This window comes from Vombatus ursinus, unplaced genomic scaffold, assembly GCF_900497805.2.
Source record: "Vombatus ursinus unplaced genomic scaffold, bare-nosed wombat genome assembly UNPS02014847.1, whole genome shotgun sequence".
Classification (NCBI taxonomy): Eukaryota; Metazoa; Chordata; class Mammalia; order Diprotodontia; family Vombatidae; genus Vombatus; species Vombatus ursinus.
The window spans coordinates 20,182,278-20,195,194 of NW_020954625.1; the positions used below are offsets into that span (position 1 = coordinate 20,182,278).

The window sequence follows — 12,917 nt, forward strand, 5'->3', positions numbered from 1 at the left end:
CTGGAGCATTTTCTCCATTTCCTTCTCCTTCCCCAGAGTACTTTGTAATTACCTAAAATATGGTTTGCACATATTTCTAAATGCACACATTATTTCCCCCAATAGAATGAAATCTCCTTGATGGTAGAAAGTGGATCACTTTTGTATTTGTATCCTTTGTGTCTACATAGTGCTGGACTTGTAGCTGGTCTTTCACAAATACAGATAATTAACAGATTATTGAGAATACAGCCTGAAAGTATCATTAAAATCAACAGTGAAAGAGTTATCTTGTTCAAAGAAATTCAGAGTAATATGATTTTTTAATCTTTTATTTTTATTTTCAGATCCAAATTCTCTCCCTTCAGCTCCTTCCCAAACCATCGAGAAAGCAAGAAATATCATACATACATACATTTATACACATATATGTATGTATATGTATATATGTATGTATGTGTATATACATACATACATATACATATACATATATATGTACACATACATATATATATATACACACACACATAGTCATGCAAAACATAGTTCCAGATTAGCTTTGGTCCAAAAAAATAAACAAGCAAAGAAATGAATAAATGAACGAATAAAATAAAAGCAAGAAAAATAAAGGAAAAAATATGCATGCATCTGTATTCAGAGTCTATCACTTCTCTATGTTGAGAAAAGAATATTTTTTTTTATCATGAGTCCTTTGGAATTATTGTGATCAATATATTGATTGAAGTTGCTAAGTCTCTAACAGTTGATTATCATTACAATATTGCTGTTCTGTTTACATTATTCTCCTCTTTTGCTCACTTCACTTTGTATCAATTTACATTTTTCCCATTTTTTTTTCTGAAACCATCCACTTCATAATTTCTTACAGCATAATAGTAGTAATATATAAATTCCCAAGCTTTGGAGCAAGCTAAATATTCATGCTTTGGTGAAATTTACCTGAAAATTTTGCTTAATCAAAAGTGTTCTTGTGTGTTTAGATATGTGAATTATATGGCTTTGCTTTGTGGGATCTGAGCATCCTTTCTTGTTTTCTTTTTCTTTTTCATTTCCATCCAAAGTCCTCCTATAAAATTACATGGCACTCCCTTAAAGGAAAACAAGAAAATGTCCACTTCTGCTCTCCAAGTTCCATGAACGGGTTTCATGTTCTTTCTTTGCTTCTAACTAAAAGAAATCAGTTCTAGAGAAGCTACTAAGAGAAGCCAGCATATTGTCCCTCACGTCTGGCCTGGTCCCTGGGTTAGAATGATTTGCAAATCATCAAACAGAAGTCCCAGGCTGTATGGGGCGCAGGCCCAGCATCAGTCTTAAAGCTTGTGTTGAAGTCACATTCCTGACAAGTAGAGTTGTGTGATCCTGGAGAAGCCAGCTAAGCTTACAATGGCTTCAGGCTGCTCTCTGAGACATACACTGATCTGTTTTGATAGAGGAAGTCCCTACTTGCAGACTCCTTGGACCAATGCAATTACAGGTCACGCCCTTCCCCTCAAAAAAAAAAAAAAAAATGAACCAATGGCTCTTTTATCTTTGTGTAAATAAGACCATCCCGAGAATTAAGTGCTTTTCTATTGTCCTCACTTAGCATAGTATCTACAAGTAGGAAGTGGATAATAAATGTATGCTGATTGACTAAACTACTAAAATTTGGGCTCAGTCTTATTTGGAAATTGCATCAATTTAAGGCTTCAAAACTCATATAGCACACACAGAGAAGATGTTGAATGGGGAATGTATATTGCAAAAAAAAAAATAAAAAATAAAAATAAACATCCTACAAAGTGAATTTTTAATCCATTAAGGAATTTCCATAAAAAAATACAAAGTTAATGATCTGAGATATTATCCACTTCTTCCATCAAAAATTCAATCAACAAGCATTTCTGTTACTACGGAAGTCACTAAGGAGGGACACAGCCCTCCCATGTGTTAACATTCTATGTTATTCTCATTCATGTTATATCATAAACCCTCCATAATTTCCCCAACATTCTGCAGTTTCTTTTTTTTTTCTTTTGTTACTTAATGGATAACAATTCTGGGCTAGTCTATATTTTGTCAAAATTTAATATTAACCACCAGGGTGTGCTGGTAGGCAATTAACTGATCCTGTTCAACAGTCAGAATCTAGTCCCAATAATCCCCTGATCATCTTGAAAATTATGCACTTCCTCCAACACCATAGGTGGAAATGAGGAATGAAAGAGTTCCAGGCATGGAGGACAGTGAATGGAAATAATCAGAGTCAGGAGATGGAGTGCTTAGTTTGAGGAACGGCAAGGAGGCCAGTGTCCCTGGATCAGAGAGCCCTTGGGCAGGGAGGGGGAAGATGTGGAACGTTTAATAAAACTGACAAAGTGGGGGACAGCTAGGTGGCACAGTGGATAGAGTACCCGCCCTGGATTCAGGAGGACCTGAGTTCAAATCCGGCCTCAGACACATAACACTTACTAGCTGTGTGACCCTGGGCAAGTCACTTAACCCCATTGCCTCACAAAAAGAAAAAGCAAAAAACAAAACAAAACAAAGAAACAAAGTGGGAAAAGGTCAGGAGGTCAGGTTATAGAAGAAGTTAAAAATCAAGCAGAGGATTTTATACGTGATCCTGGATACAACAGGGAGCCGCTAAAATAGGCTACTTGGGGAAGGAGGTGGGTATGACATGGTCAGTCCTGTGATTTTGGAAGATCAGTTTGACAGCTGAGTGAAGAATGGACTAGAAATAGACTTCTGGCAGGGAAACCAATGAGCAGGCTATTGAGATAATCCAGGCCAGGGCTAGGGAACCTGCAGCCTCGAGGCCATATGTGGCCCTCTAGGTCCTCAAGTGTGGCCATTTGACTGAATCCAAACTTCACAGAACAAATCCCCTTAAGAAAAGGAAACTCTAGGCATGAAGTAATGACAGCCTGCACCAGAGTGGTGACCGTATCTGTGGAAAGGGAGGCATATAGGAGAGATATTTGGGGTCACTGGAATGTGAAGGAATGGTGTGTTGGGAGTAAGTAAATCATTAAGAACAAGTAGATTTTATTTCTCTATAAATCCTCAGTCTGGGGATGGAGTTTCCCCAGGGCAGGAAGAATTGTAGTGCTGGAATGGAAGGGGAAACTCATATTAAAGCCAACTTACTACCATGGAGTCTGAGTAGCCAGAGAGTACCTAGAATGTCCCTTTGGATCTATAGACAAATTAATATACATAATATATACCTATATCTAGCTACACTTTCTATCATTCATCAGCAACATATTTATGCCTATAGATAAGATTAATAGTTATAGAAAATACTGTGTGTGTGTGTGTGTGTGTGTGTGTGTGTGTGTGTGTGTAGAGATATAAACAACTCTTTTCCTCATAGGAAAAAAAATCTAATGAAAAAATACAGAAACACACACATACCTAAAAGCTCCTATCCTTAAAAGTTAGAATACATGTCTTAGCAATTAATGCCCCCCCCAAAATGCAATTATAAATCCAGGAAAGTGTGATGGAGCAGTGTGATTCATCACTTGCCATACTCAATTCATGAAAATTAAACAGAGATGGAAAAGCAGAAAATGGCAAAAAATAAATGAGGTAAAAAGTCCTGAGGTGTTTGACCTTGGGTAACTTGAAACAACAACATGCTGAAAATTAAGCAAGCTGACAGAACTGAGTTTCTAGGATTTTTTTTTTTAAGTAGTAGGTGACTGACTGTTCATCTATCTTGGGTCAGCATAAGGGAGATAAAAGCCTCAACATCTTGAGGTAGTTTTGTTAGAGCAGAACTGTTGAGGGTGATTCTAATTCTATTACGATTACTCCTTCTCCTTTTTTTCTGCTGCAAATACCTGATAATGTAATTAAATAGCATTTAATTTGTGTCTCCGGAGGAGTCTGTTTGTTGCTTTGTCATACTTAGGAAAGCCAGAGGCTGGAATATCCAAATGTTAGGAATGTTCCACGTTCCATTTTTAATAAAACTAAGTTCCAGAGTTGTTGAAAATATATGAGAAAGAAAGCATAAAGGAAAGAAGAAAGGAAGGAAGCGAGAAAGGAAGGAAAAGAGGAAAAAAGGAAAGAAGGAAGGAAGAAATGGGAAAGAGGAGAAAAAAGAGATAGAGAAGAGGAGAAGAGAGAATAGAAGCAAAGAGCCCATGTAATCCTCATTAGCAGCCTCAAATTCTCTCCATGAAGCCTAGTATCATTCAGTAAGGACTCCAGGCAGAATCTCTCACCTTTGTATACTTAGTATAATGTTGAAGGAATATTCTTGAACTTAATTCTAGTATTCATTTTCTTTAACATTATGCTTTGCGGTAATAACAGCAATAAATAAATAATAGCTGCCTTTCATAGTATTCTTTGAGGTTTACACAACACTTTACATATATTATTTAACCCTCACAACAACTCTCTGTGGTGGGTGCTATCAGTATCCCTATTTCATAAATAATAATAACTCACATTTATATAGTTCTTTGAGGATTGAACAGTGTTTTACATATGTTAACTCATTTGACAGATGAGGAAACTGAGGCTGAGCAAAGTTAAGTGATTTGCTCAAGGTGACTCTGAGCAAAGAATATCTAAAGGCAGATAAAAGCCTGCCATGATAACGAACTTGCTGCTTTGCTCTCCAGAGTTAAATTCTTTCCACCAAAGGTCAGAGCATCAGTCAGAAGAAAGTATTGTAATGATCATGTGTCTCTCAGAAGCAAGCACTATGTCATAAATGAATCGGCAGAATTATCACATCTGAGTTTATTAAAAAAAAAACAACAGTGTGTCTTTAGTTCATCATAAGATCATAGATTTTGAGCTAGGAAGGGTTTTGGAGATAATGAAGTCCAATCCTCCTATTTTATAGATAAAGAACCTCAGGTCTGAAGTGGTTAAGGGATATTTTAATAATCACACAGGAATTTAACCAAGGTCTTCTCAGTCTATTCCTGTGTTCCTTAAACTAAGTGATGTTCTTAACCTGGGGTCCATGAAGTCTATTTGCTGAAGGGTGAGGAACTTTGAAGGATGAAAGCATTGTTGTCATTGAGGCAGGACTACAGACACCAGTGGACTTTTCTGTCCCTTTGATCGCCTCATTCTGAAAATTCATAGACCAGGACATGGGGTTACTTTCCTGCTCCTGACTTAATAGCTACTTTCTGCTCATTGCAAAGGGACTGAACATCACATGCAGTGTTCCCCAGCTGTGTTCTTCCACTCGTCAGAGAAGCTTATAAAGTCACTATTTCATCACGATTTTCTGTTTTGCTGAACTGGTTCCCCTTCTTTACTTATGCTCTGTTATAAGGGGTTGATTTTTTGGGGGAGGATAGTAGTCAATGGAATGGATATATTGTCAAAAGGAGGTGATACAAGAAAAAAAACATGAAAATGAAGGAGAGAGAGAGAGACAGAAAGAGAGAGAGAGAGAGAGAGAATAAGAAAGTGAATTATGATCATTTCCTTCGTCATCTATCCCAGATACCACATAATGTTATATGTAATGAGGAGCTTGTGTATCCCAAAAGAATCTTAGTTAATCCTCTCTGCTTTCCTTAATGTCACGTAAAATCCTGACTGGGAAATATTGGAACCTCTACAAAAGGGACATTTGCCCACCTATTAGACTTTTTTGTTTGACTTGGATTGATTTTTCTGATATAGCCATGCCAAGTCACTCTCTCCCTTGTAGCATGTGTCCCAAGGGCAGCAAGCTATTTCTTTTACCAATTAAGAACCTTTATCTCATTGCCTTTTTTCTTTTCTTTTTTTCTACTAGAGGTATTTGGTTCTCCTTTTCTATCTAGCAAATAATTTCTTGGCTCATCAAAAAGGCTTTTCTATTTTTCTGTCTTCCAAGCATCTGGTACTCAAGGATCCTCCTTGGGACATTAATCCTAATGGAATATATTCCATGGCAGTGGTGTTTCCATGCAATTCATTAGGCTTACCAGTGCAGGCTGTACAGTGTTTACTTAACAATTCTCTGCCCAACACCGAAGCCCCATTATACCTCTAATCACATCTGTTTAACTGCCTTCAGTGAGCTCAGGTCTGCCTTAACTAGGCTTTGTGACACAATGAGATCTGTTTAACAAGGACTTTACCTTCTACTCAGGCTGACAGGAAGGATTGCAGCTGGCAGAACCTATGCCTTTAAAATATACAGAATGATAAGATGGCAACGTGATCTGGTCTGCTCAACTAATCGGAAGAATTAGTTAAGCACGCATGGTATGAAACTCACTGCCCTTGACTCTGTGGGATACAAAATTTAGAGGAGGTAACAAAAACAATTAAAACAAACAAACAAACATTTATTAAGTGGTTACTATATTCTAAGAAATGTGCTAAGTACTGGGGATAGAAACAAAGGCAAAAATAGCTCTCTCTCTCCAGGAACTCACAGCCTAATAGGGGAGGTCACATGTAAACTTCTGTGCACATACGAGAAGCATACAAAGGAAAGCCTAGATAATCTGCGAGGGGAAGGCATTAGAATTGAGGTAGGCAAGGAAAGACTTGTTGCAGAGAGCAGAAGTGTAGTTAAAACCTGAAAAAAGCCTGGAGGCAGAATTGAGGAGAGAGAGCATTCTAAGCCTAAGGGAGAGCCAGTGAAAAGAAACTGAGTTGGGTGATGGAGCATCCTATGCTAAAGACGAGGGAAAGCCAGAGTCACTGGATCCTAGATTTTGTGGAGGGGATTAAAGCGCAAGAAGACTAGGAAGGTAGAAAGGCACAAGGTTGGGAAGGACACATGGGCACTTCCTACTATTAGGAAAGAGAATTCACTATATTCAACTAAAAAGGTTAGCTCACTATGTTAGGATAAAATTAATTCTTTTTGACTTACTTAAATGAGTATTTTTTTTAAATCTTCTTATAAATCAACATTTACTCTGTCTCTGACTTGTGATCTTAGTTTCTTGAGCACTAGAGAAGCCAAGTTATTTACTCATGGTCACACAGCCTAAGAGGAATGATATGAGCCAGTGTCTTTTTGACTCCAAGTGCAGAGGTCTATCTTTCTTTTAACTATGCCCGTAGACCAGTATGTATAAAATATGGTAAAATCTTTTTGTTTGACCTGCAGATGGTGAACCTGTAACCTAGAAGCCACATGTGGCCTTCTAGGTCCTTGGGTGCAGCCTTTTGACTGAGTCCAAGTTTTACAGAACAAATCATTTTATTAAGAGGATTTGTTCTGTGAAGTGTGGATTCAGTCAAAGGGTCACACTTGAGGACCAAGAGGACCATATGTGGCCTTGAGGCCACAGGTTCCCTGCCCCCTCCTGCCCCCAGACTTTGACCCAATCTTTCGGCAAAGGCAGGAACAGAAGTTTGCCATATTCCAACATCAATGAATTGTCTTCTCATTCATAGGATCGAGCTCAAAATCTTCATGAACGGAGAACCAGCACCACCACGCTCACGATAGATGTCCTTGACGGAGATGATCTGGGGCCAATGTTTCTTCCTTGTGTCCTGGTGCCCACTACTCGAGACTGTCGTCCTCTTACCTACCAAGCAGCCATCCCAGAACTGAGAACACCAGTAAGTATATTCTTCCCCACTCGCCACCATAACTAAAAGTAGGCATCACTTTAGGAACTGAACAAACCAAATGGGTAAGTAGGAAAAATTGGATCCTTGGATACTTAAATTGTTTTATGGCTAAATGTCTATAGAGGTTTGGAGACAATGAGTATATGTGGCCTTCCAAAAAGATTTTAAGTAAAGTAGAAAGAACTAGAATGATATTTATAAGAACAAGTGAAAACAGAAATTGAAGCTATAGATTCATTTTTGCTTTACAAGCAAATCTTGGCATGTTATAGAGTGTTGGTATTGTTGTTTTCTTCCTAAAGCCCTCAAGAACCTTAGGAAACGGCATGCCCTACACAATATTCAAAATATGTTTCACTAATACCTGTAATCACTGATTTTTTTTTTAATTCAGCCAGTACTTCATACAGACATTGAAAAAAAATTAGGAAAGGTAAAGAGCTTGGGGTTGGCACTTATTCAATTATTTATATACAGATATATATATACATTTATACATACATAAATACATTTATATGTACATACACACATTATATATATATATATGTATATATATATATATATATATACACAGAGAGAGAGAGAGAGAGAGAGAGAGGCTATTTAATTTCATCATGACCTCAGGCCCTATTAATGTGTGCTAATTATGCATGTCTAGCTTTTCTCTGCTTTGATTTTAGAGGCCTTAATGATCATCTAATCCAGGGGTTCTTCAACTCTTTTGAGTCAGAAAACTCTTTGACAGTATAGACCCCTTCTTGAAGTAATGTTTTTAACTGCAGAAAGTTACACACACACACACAAATATATATATTTTATTTCCTTTTTTTTTTTTTTTGGCAAGGCAACTGGGGTTAAGTGACTTGCTCAGGGTCACACAGCTAGTAAGTGTCAAGTGTTTGATCCCAGGTTTTGAAGATTTGAACTCAGGTCCTCCTGACTTCAGGGCCAGTGCTCTAAAGAGTCTAGCCAAGGTCTCAGATTCTTAAGATCTGGCCTGCTTGCATTAGTGATACAAATACTTAGATTCCTTAAGAGTCTGGTCAACATGGCTGGTTCTTTAAATCTTATCCAACCCCCATCAATGTTCTAATAAACCTTGTCTTTGGCTGAAAGAAGGCTTGAGTGGAATTCATTTGGGAAGGACCCATATGTTGTGATTTTGGGGTCCCAGTACCCCTATTTTAGTGGCCTGTACAGGGAAGCTGCCTGACCCCAAGCTGTTCTCCAGCCAAGACTGGAAGTCTCTCCCTCCACCTCCTTTCCTTGCCCTGCATGTGGGGTTGCTCTCCAAGCAACTAGGAAGTCTTGGAGGTGCTTTTTGGGTAGACAGTTATGAGGCTGTCTTGCACTCAGCCTGACACTCTCAGGCTCTGCTTCGGTTTGAGGCATGGACCTGGGTACCCGTTCTGCAGTACTGAGGACAGGGAAGTGTATGCCCAATTCTTCAATTCTCTCGGCTCTAGGGAATTAGGAAAACTGCAGGTGCTTTTTGATTCCCTGAGTCTTACTTACTCCCTTCCCTCTACACCCCTGGATCCTCCTTCATGGAGGCTACAGGGAAAAGTTAGAACAGCTCAAAACATCTTAGCAGATTCTGGAGGTTTTGTGATTGATCATTAAGGAGTTTGGAAATCCCTCCTTACAACCCTGGTCACTCCCTTCTTCCACTCCCTTCCCTTCAGTCAAAAAGGTGTCTTTATTAACACCTCTCATAGGACAAGAGAGTTTCACCCTTCCCCCCTCACTTTCAATATATAAATATATATGTATGCATGCATGCATGTATGCATGTATATGTATATGTGTGTGTATAACATATATAATTATAATATTATTATAATTATAATCAGATTACATATATATATGATTACAAAGGAATTCCACTGTAATGATTTACAATTATCAGAATATATATTGATAAGCAGCCAAGTGGCTCAGTGGATAGAATACTGGGCCTAGAGTCAAAAAGAACTGAGTTCAAATGCAGCCTCAGACACTTACTAGTTGTGTGACCCTGGACAAGTCACTTAACCTGTTTGCCTTGATCCACTGGAGAAGGAAAAGACAAACCACTCCAGTATCTTTGCCAAGAAAACCCCTTGGACGGTATGGTCCACAGTGTCATTAAGGTGAGACATGACACATTGACTAAACAATAACAAAATTAATTTATGTTCAAGGGGCCTCAGACTAATATTCCTCATTTAGTCCTCTCTTTTATCCCATGAAGCTTTAAGAATAAAGTTCCTTTCTAAACCCTTCACTCTGATAGTGGGGACAATTGAATACAGCCAGCATTTATTAAGCATCTACCGTAGCCAAGAAAGATGAGATCCTACACAGGGAGACAGTGTGTTTGAGTCATTTACATTCTGCCTGAGATCATGGCATGAAAACAGAAAAGTCGATTTTGGCAATTTGAGAAGGGAATAAATCTCAATTTAAGAGACTTTGGGGAAAGGATGGTGCCAAAGAGAAGCTTTGAAGGCAATTTAAGATTCAAAAGACAAAGCTGAGAGAGGAATGCTTTCCTGGAACCTGGGATGACTTGTGGAAAGTCCTGAAATGGAATGCTGAGTCCTAGAAATGAGGAACCTAGTTTGTCTGGACCATTTCTCGTATGATGGGACACAGTAGTGCGCAATTCTGGAAACGTAGGAGGGACCCAGACTGTGAAGGTCATTGCATGTTGTGTTGTTTGGTCTTTTATAGGCCTGAGTCTTCATGACCCCATTTGAGGCTTTCTTGGCAGAGATACTGGAGTGGTTTGCTATTTTCTTCTCCAGCTTATTTTTGCAGATGAGGAAACTGAGGCAAACAATGTGAAGTGACTTGCCCAGGTTCACACAGCTAGTAAGTGTTTGAGGGCAGATTTGAACTCAGAAAGATCGTCTTATTTACTTCAGGCCTGGTGCTCTATCCACTGATTCACTTTGCTGCCCCTTGAATGCCATGGAGAGGATTTTTTTTAATCCTTGAGATAACATGGAATTACTAGAGTTTACTGAATGAAGCGTCATAGTCATATTTGTGCTTTAGGAAAAAAAATAACAACTGAGTGAAAAATGAATTGGAGAGAGTAAGAAAGAGGGAAATATGTTTTTATTACAAGACTTCTTTGCGCCTATACTAACTGCATTATAAATATTAAGTAATTTGATCCTCACAACAACCCTGGGAAGTAGGTGCTTTTATTGTCCCCTTTTCAGTGAGATGCTAATGTCTCATTTTACAGTGAGGAGACTGAGGCAGACAAAAGCTAAATGACTTGACCAGAATCACGCAGCTATTAAGTGGCTGAGGCTGGATTTGAATGCAGGTCTTCATGACTCCAGGCCCAGAACTCTCTCCTCTATGCCATTAGGCCACTCCTTAAAGGAAGAGATTTAAGGCAGAGAGATCAATCTGAAACTTATTGCAATAATTCAGTTAAAAGGTAATGAGGTCATAAACAACAGATTACGGTGTGACTGGAAAGGAGGAAATACACAAAGGTATTATGGTGTTAGAAAACACAAGGTTTAGAGACTGGATATCTGGGTAAGTGAAAATGAGAGCTCATTAATGGAAATGTGGTTATATGTCTGGGTGATGGAGGTACACTTTGCAGAAGCAAAGGGGAAGTCAAGAAGAGTGGATTTGGGAAAAATAATAATGATTTCTGTTTTGGACATGGCGAGTTTGAGGTGTTGAAGGCAAATTGAATTTAAAATATCCAATAGTCAGATGGTGATACCTTTCTGCCCAAATTAGGGAGATGGTGACAGGATACACAGATGCTCTTGATGAGATCAAGTCATCTGGTCTAGATGAACTTCATCATTGTGCCCCCCAAAAAATTGCATATGTGACTGCAGAACAACTGTCAGGGATACTTTAAAGATCATAGGAAATGGGGGGGTGTACTATAACATTAGAGAAGTTCAAATATAGTAATCTGACTGAAAAAAAAACATGGAGGACAATATAGGCTTCAATCCTTAAGTCAGTGACCTTAGAAAAACTCTTCAAAGAATCACTGAAGCAATGTTTATTGTCTGGAAAGGGAAATTGGTGACTTCTTCAAGAACAAGTCATGCCAGATTGATGTCATTTCCTTGATTGCTAGGAATGCAAAATTAGGAGATGGGACGAATTTAGTTAATGGCGTTTACCTAGATTTTGGCCAAAAATTTTCATAAAGTATATCATCCTACTCTTGTGGAGATGATAGAGAGATGTGGACTAGAAGATAATGCAAATGGGTGTAGATGGGTTGGATGGATGGATTCAAAGTCAGGGTCAGGAAGGGAGGAGTTCACCAGTGCAGGTCAGGAATTTGTTCCAGGCCCTATGCTGTTGAAGACTTCTATCAATAATTTGTATAAAGATACCAATGGAAAATTCGACAAATTTTCAGATGGCATACATCTTGGAGAAATAGTTAACACACTGGGATGACAGAGTCGGGAACCAAAAGAATCTTGGTGGGTGAAAGCATGGGGCTGAATCTACTAATATAATAGGGATAAATATAAAATCTTCACTTAGATACCAAAAATACTCCACAAATATAACACAGGAGAGAGATAAATAGAGAGCAGCTTTTTTTAAAGGATCTGGGGGCTTTTAGTGACTATGAGTGCCATATAAGTCAACGATGTGGTAAGTAGCCAGAAAACCAAATGTACTCTATCACTGTATTAGGAAGGGACCAGGGAGGAGAGAGTCCACTTTCCTTGGTTATTGTTAGGCCTTATCCGGTATATTGTGTTCGTTTTGGAGAACCAGGATTTAAGAACAACAGTGATAAGCTGCAGAGTATCTCTTTTCTAGATACTCTTAATGATGGTGCAGTCTCTTGAGTTCAAGACATTAGCAGATAGGTAGGTGGGACAGTGGGTAGAGTGCGTAAGGCTGGGAATCAAGAAGACTTGAGTTGAAATCCTGCCTCAGAAACTTACTAGCTGTGTGACCCTAGGCAAGTCACTTAGCTGCTCTCTGTCTCAGTTTCCTCATCTATAAAGTGGATATAATAATAACACCTATCTTTCAGGATTGTTCTGAGGATTAAATGAAATGATAAACTTAACACAGTGCCTTTTATATAGTAAGCTCTCTATAAATTTGAGGTATTTTTATTATTATGACGTATGAATTAGTTGAAGGAAGTGGGTATATATAATCTAGAGGAAAGAAGACTGGCAGGTGATCATGCTAACTGTGTTAAAATATTTGAAGGGCTATCATGTGAAGGAAAGACTAGACTTTTTATTTCTTTAGCCATAGAAGGGAAAAAAAAACACAGGAGCCTTAAATGAAAGTTTTAAATAAGCCACTGTCAGCTTGATGTTAGGGATACATTCCAAATAGTTGGACCT

The 12,917-nt window shown here is 38.4% G+C and overlaps 1 protein-coding gene across 1 annotated transcript in view; it reads left to right on the forward strand.

The window, feature by feature from the left end:
* PCDH15 (protocadherin related 15) overlaps window positions 1-12,917 on the forward strand; it is a 1,147,277-nt gene that overhangs the window by 538,839 nt on the left and 595,521 nt on the right. Inside the window, exon 8 of the mRNA XM_027840684.1 lies at window positions 7,372-7,542. Coding sequence (XP_027696485.1) covers window positions 7,372-7,542 — 171 coding nt within the window. The remainder of the gene's footprint in view (window positions 1-7,371; window positions 7,543-12,917) is intronic.